The sequence below is a fragment of the Perkinsus marinus genome (assembly GCF_000006405.1).
Source record: "Perkinsus marinus ATCC 50983 genomic scaffold scf_1104296955874, whole genome shotgun sequence".
Taxonomy (NCBI): domain Eukaryota; phylum Perkinsozoa; order Perkinsida; family Perkinsidae; genus Perkinsus; species Perkinsus marinus.
This window is the reverse complement of record NW_003207677.1, coordinates 320,518-326,517: the sequence shown is the minus strand read 5'-3', so window position 1 is coordinate 326,517 and position 6,000 is coordinate 320,518. Positions and strand designations below refer to the sequence as shown.

At 48.0% G+C, this 6,000-nt stretch overlaps 2 protein-coding genes across 2 annotated transcripts; both read left to right on the top strand.

Annotated features, from left to right (window-relative positions):
• Positions 1–885: 885 nt before the first annotated feature.
• Pmar_PMAR020476 (conserved hypothetical protein) lies at positions 886–2,251 on the top strand (the record flags this gene model as incomplete). The annotated part of the gene is made up of 1 exon (XM_002775451.1): positions 886–2,251. The coding sequence occupies one exon, from the start codon at positions 886–888 to the stop codon at positions 2,137–2,139; it is 1,254 nt and encodes a 417-aa protein (XP_002775497.1). The 3' UTR covers positions 2,140–2,251.
• A 712-nt stretch (positions 2,252–2,963) lies between these two features.
• Pmar_PMAR020475 (membrane fatty acid desaturase, putative) lies at positions 2,964–4,901 on the top strand (the record flags this gene model as incomplete). The annotated part of the gene is made up of 9 exons (XM_002775450.1): positions 2,964–3,105; positions 3,157–3,277; positions 3,331–3,466; positions 3,542–3,639; positions 3,712–3,790; positions 4,000–4,364; positions 4,409–4,486; positions 4,745–4,816; positions 4,871–4,901. 9 exons carry the CDS (start codon positions 2,964–2,966, stop codon positions 4,899–4,901), a joined length of 1,122 nt encoding a protein of 373 aa, XP_002775496.1.
• Positions 4,902–6,000: the final 1,099 nt, after the last annotated feature.

Below are 6,000 nucleotides of genomic sequence, written 5' to 3'. Positions count from 1 at the left end.
AACTCTGTAGATCAAGTGGATCGTCTTGGAATTTTAACAGCATCGGTGCTGAACGTATGTGCCGAACACAACGTATTCACTGTTTTGGTGGTGCTAGCCGCTCATGTAGATGTACTGTGTGGACGCAGGGGTGGGCTTCATTTCATCTCCGGATTGATCCACTGGGGATATCGCTGGGCGTTAGCGGATTCCCTCAAGCTCAAATGAATTGCAAGTATATGCTCAGCCTATGTGTCTATGCACATGCTCTTCAGCAGAAGTCTCTGTGTATATGTGAATGGTGTTATTAGTCTTTTTGCTATTGTTCTGGAGGAGTCCTGCGGTGCTTGCTTAGTGCTTTTATATGGGTCTAAGCTCACATTCTCTACCCAGGGAATTGTTCTATATCTTTATAAGTTGTCCTGCGCCGCCTGAGTGTCTGCTAGAATGGTAGAAGATATCTCTAGGTCTCATTTGGCGGCTCTGCGTACGCAACTGATAGAGAGCCGTATGGGCAACCTTCCCGAGTGTTTAGAGGATCTAATATGGGCCCACATTATTCCAATAACCATCAATCCTCCAGACAAATGCGCCCAGGAAGCTTTCAGGCTGCCGGAGAAGTTCAAGCCTTTCCCTTCGTCATTCGTCTCTGAATCAACGGACGGTATTTTTGGTGTTTGGGAGGAGGATGCAAGGAAGGTGGTCCGGATGGAACTTGGGACGGGAGTGGCTTCAGGTCAGTCACTTACAACTACCGGAGAGGTTGTATTTGAAGCTGAAAGTAACATCAGCATGGCCGTGGCTCTCGGAAAAGATGTGTACTACGTTATGTCCGAGTCACGAAACGTGCTACGCCGGCACGGCTTGGTCAGCAGTGGTAGATACGAGTTGTTGTCGTCAATCGTTATGCCTAGGTCGATAAGGGAGCTGAAGTTGGCGGATGGACGTATCTTTCTGCTACTAGAGAAGGATACTAAGCTTTATATGGTATCCCCTGACTCTTCCATTAAGTTGGTCGGGAATCTGCCCCTGATTGGTAGTCGTTTGCTGCAGAGATTCAGTGAGAACGAGGCCAGCGATGTTGTACAAGATGTATTGGTGATGAAGGATAAGGTCACTCATGTGCTGTTTGTTCCTCGTCTGGGCCACCTCGGTATTTGGCGCCACGATGGGTCTGTTTTCGAGGCTAGAGTTCCGACCTTCTGTTGCTGTCGGTTCCTTCCACGGACGAATGGTACTGTTGTGACGGGAATATTCGGGGATACATGGGGACGCAGTTTCTGTGTTTATGAGATCTTTCGCGGCGAGGTCCCGCTGTGTGATTGTGTGGGCCTTGCGACTCGCGTGATCTCTGTTGCGGCTTCTAGTGATTGGCGGGTATCAGTAACACTATGGAGAGAGCAAGAGGGGCAGATGAATGAAACAGTTGTGAGGATAATGAACCTCAGTCGTAGCGGCGAAAAGACGCGAAACCATGGATTCATCCCACCGCAGAAAATCACGGGTGGGACTTTTGGGCATAACTTTCATGCTATGGTCTATGGTGATGTATTTGAGGATATGATTCATGACTACGATGGCTATGATGACATTTTCGAGGAAATGGGCCCCGATGAGATTGTTTATGATGACATTTTCGAGGAAATAGGCCCCGATGAGATTGCTTATGATGACATTTTCGAGGAAATAGGCCCCGACGAGATTGCCCATGAGGACTTTTTCGAAGAAATGGGCCCCGATGAGATTGCTTATGATGACATTTTCGAGGAAATAGGCCCCGATGAGTTTGCTTATGATGACATTTTCGAGGAAATAGGCCCCGACGAGATTGCCCATGAGGACTTTTTCGAAGAAATGGGCCCCGATGAGATTGCTTATGATGACATTTTCGAGGAAATAGGCCCCGATGAGTTTGCTTATGATGACATTTTCGAGGAAATAGGCCCCGACGAGATTGCCCATGAGGACTTTTTCGAAGAAATGGGCCACGATGAGATTGCCTCTGACGATGTTTTCGAGGATATGATCCACGATGGGATTACTAACGATGATACCTTCGAGCATATTGTCGACGATAACATCATCGGTGATGATGGTTTAGATGATATGGAACCCGATACTATGGTTCATATTGATCCCGTTTATGATGGGTATGACTAGGGCCAGTTGTTCCCGTTCCGTTCTGGATTGAACGTACTGCGCATGAAGTTGCTCAAGGCGTTGGCTCTCTCTAGGGAAGATGGGCTCATCTCGGAGTGGCGGTCAGTTATAAGTGTCAAATTTGTATGAGTCAAGTTGACTCATTAAAGTGTCGAGTTGATCATCACGCGCGGTGGGGGGAGGGCTGTATCGAGCTGTTGATCCTTCGAATCGTCATGCGTATGACTGAACACATTGCAGTAGTCTTTTCGTTATACAGTGCGGATTTGCTCGTATTAAGGCATAGCTTGGGGTGGCATAGCTGCCCCGCTCAGAGGAATTGGTTATATTAAAGCATATCTTGGGGTGGCATAACTCCCTCGATCGGAGGAATTGGTTGTTTCAAGGCATATCTTGGGGTGGCATAGTGGCCCCGCTCGGAGGAATTGGCTATTTCGAGGCATATCTTTGGGAGGCATAGCTGCCCCGCTCGGAGGAATTGGTTATATTGAAGCATATCTCAGGGCGGCGTGGTTGCCCCGCACGGAGGAATTGGTTATTTTAAGGCATATATTGGGGTGGCATAGTGGCCCCGCTCGGAGGAATCGGTTGTTTCGAGGCATATCTTGGGGTGGCATAGCTGCCCCGCTCGGAAAAATTGGTTATTTTAAGGCATATCTTGGGGTGGCATAGCTGCCCCACCAATAGAAATTACCGTGAGTGTGAAACTAGCCGCGAAGTATGTGAGGCCTCATGAGAAGATACAATCAGTACAGCTTGGCCATTTCCATTTCCGCAGTCTCTTGAGGTGCTTCCAATTGAATAATAATTCTATGACCCACTCAATGAAGGAGGAATCCAAAACTGTCGATGGGCTCGTTAGTACGCCGTCGGAGGTGAATGGGAGAACTGACAACGGCGACAGAACCCCGACGAAGGCGATGAACCGGTTGGTACATTATGACGTGCTGGAAGAGTCAGAATGCAGTGAGAATTATTCACGCCTCGGTTCGTTGTATGCTTGTTCTTGCTTGTCAGAACCTGTCAGAGACGTCTCGGCCCATGCTGACGATATACAGCGCAAATGCGCACCTTCGGATTTTCATTGGTCTCAGAGTCCGGAGCTACACAAGATAAGGAGGAAAAAGATTTTGAAGGCGTGAGCATGGATGATATCTGGTGATGACCCGAGTGCTTGGTGAAACCCCTTAGGCATCCGGAAATATTGAAAGTGCAAGGTCCCGATCCACTGGCAGCAGTCTTTTGTACGGCAACAGTACTCGTCCAGCTATTCACGTGCTACATAGTCAGGGATTGGTCCTGGCCGAGCCTTTTGATAGTGACATATGTAAGTTTAGCGTGTAGTAGCTCGTGCGACTGCGAGTAGTGTGCGCTGAACATTTGGCAAGACTATCATGCTCAGATTGTGTCCGGAACGATGAATCACTCCTTAGTACTTGCAATGCATGAGCTATCTCATGATCTCTTCTTCAAGTCGAAGATGTTGAACAAGGTTTTCTCGTAAGGAGGGAACTATATCATCAGACAATATAGCTCGTGAGCTGTTTCCCGTAGCTGCCTCTTTCCGTTCAGCATCTTCTGTAATCTGCCGACTGGTGTCGCCTCTGCAGCTACTTTCCGAAGATACCATCTCGAACATCACTCGTCACAGGTGATACGTGCATGCAACTTTATCTATACAAGTGGAGCGGAGCGTTGTTATAGAAATGCCTCTCATTTTGTTATTTGTTGTGACCAGCTTGTTGTACGCGTGATATGCCGTGTTTTTCGCGTAATTTGAGTCTACTCGTGAGAGATGTTGGAGTGTCCCGACTCTTATTCTCAAGTAGTGATCATCAGATAAAACTCGGATGTTCTCAGGGCGTTGACAAGATCGATGTAGATATCCCGACTCATGCGGAGGCTAAGTTCTTCCGTTCGGTTCCGGGCCGCTTTACTTGGGCACTCTTCCAACCGGTATTCTATGGCCTGCGTCCTATGGTTATTCGTCCCTTGCCTATGGTCAACTACGAAGCCATCAATTGGCTGGTGCAGCTTACATTCGATATAGTGGTGCTCAAGTTCCTGGGCTTGAAGTCATTCTTCTACCTGCTCTGGGGAAGCTTCTTCGGCTTGGGTCTCCATCCAATGTCGGGCCACTTTATCGCCGAGCATTTGGAGGCTGTCTACGGCCAAGAGACGTTCAGTTACTACGGTCCTCTGAATCTCCTTGCGTATAACGTTGGGTAGGTTGCACTCTCGGAAATAGCCGTAAAGCGCATTGTCTCAGGTATCACAATGAACATCATGACTTCCCTACTGTGGCTGGTCGTAATCTCCCGAAGGTCAAGGCGTTGGCACCTGAATGGTAAGCGACTGTCATTGGATCTGCAGTATCAGTGTAGGGGAAAATATGCACATAGTCAACTACACGTGTTGATGGCAAAATGGAAACTTCGAGGCAATTTAGCTGCATTCCTATTGGTTTCCTTACGTTCCTACTCGAATTCGTTTGTAAGTTTGCATAATCCGTAAGAAAACTCCTGAACTCAGCCGAGGAAAATGAACATTATTTCAACACTGTGCCGTAACAAGCAGAAGTTTGTTCGTGAGCTGAACAGAACAGGTACGACATGCCGAGCTATGACTCCTGGACACGAGTGTTGTATGATTTCGTCACCAAGGGAAATACTAACTTGTAAGTGAATTAGCGGTCCTCGTATCGTGGACATCGTTGGAAGACTCGTTGAAGATACTGTCGAGTGAAGCGTATCAAGGCTTAAAGGGAGCCAGTTCAGAGCATTGCTGTAGAGCACATCGTATTCGGCAAATGCTTATGATAGTGTAACTCGATTACGTAGCATGATAGAAGTAGAAGAGAAGAGTGAGCTCGACGCCACAATTGCACGTATGAGATGAACTTGTTAGAGTTTTTGACCATCGGGGCATTTGAGTTGTTATTCGAGTTTGTGAGGGAAGTTTTGAGATGGAGAACATGCTCGGGATATCTGTGGTCTCTGGAATGGAGAGATTTCAGTGCTCGTACATTTGCACTATGGATTTCAACCTCATTCGTGCACGAGAGGTTTGCGATTCCACTCCCTAGTCATTTGAAAGATATAGAGTTTGGGGACTCCCCGCGCACCGGAGATTGCAATGGACGCGCACACCCTAGATATAATGGAACATCGCCAATTGTTGAGTCCTCTGTGTACGTGCAGATAGAGTACGCCTGATTTCTGACGACTCGCCAGTGGGCCACTGGCAGTGGCGAGTCGACAACTCTGCTGGATTCGAGGGCTCCCTTCACCCGTAGTCCTTCAGAGAGCGTGGGGTTCTTATCTGTGCTATGATGCTCGTCTTTGGCTTTGCTTCGAACCATCACACGTATTAGCCCGTGCCCTCTGTTGGAACTAGCACACCGTGCACGTCTGTACATGAAACACGAACGAGCAATACTAGCAAACCTATACAATCGGGACGCGAACAGAAACTTGGAAACGAAACTTGAAGCTATTTTCCTTCTACAACCCAAGTGGGAATCACCACCAGGAACTCGTCAAGGACGACTCGTCATGATGCTGAATGGTCCTCAGATGATGTTCGTCCAGTGTCACGCAGAGACATGTACGAAATTCGACCGTGGACTCCGAGTGGGGCATCTCTATTATTCACAGCCAAGCCTCTCGAACTGCTGAATAAGGTTATCAACGCTGTAGCATAGGCAATGAAGGTCTCTGCTGCTCAGAGCTTCGAGTGTATCATAGTAGACGGACGGCGACAGCACAGTGTATCATAGGAGGTCGCGTTCCATCACGCAAGAGGTGCAGAGTACACATCCACACGGCAAATACAGCTGGGGGAAGTCAGTCGTATCAGGAG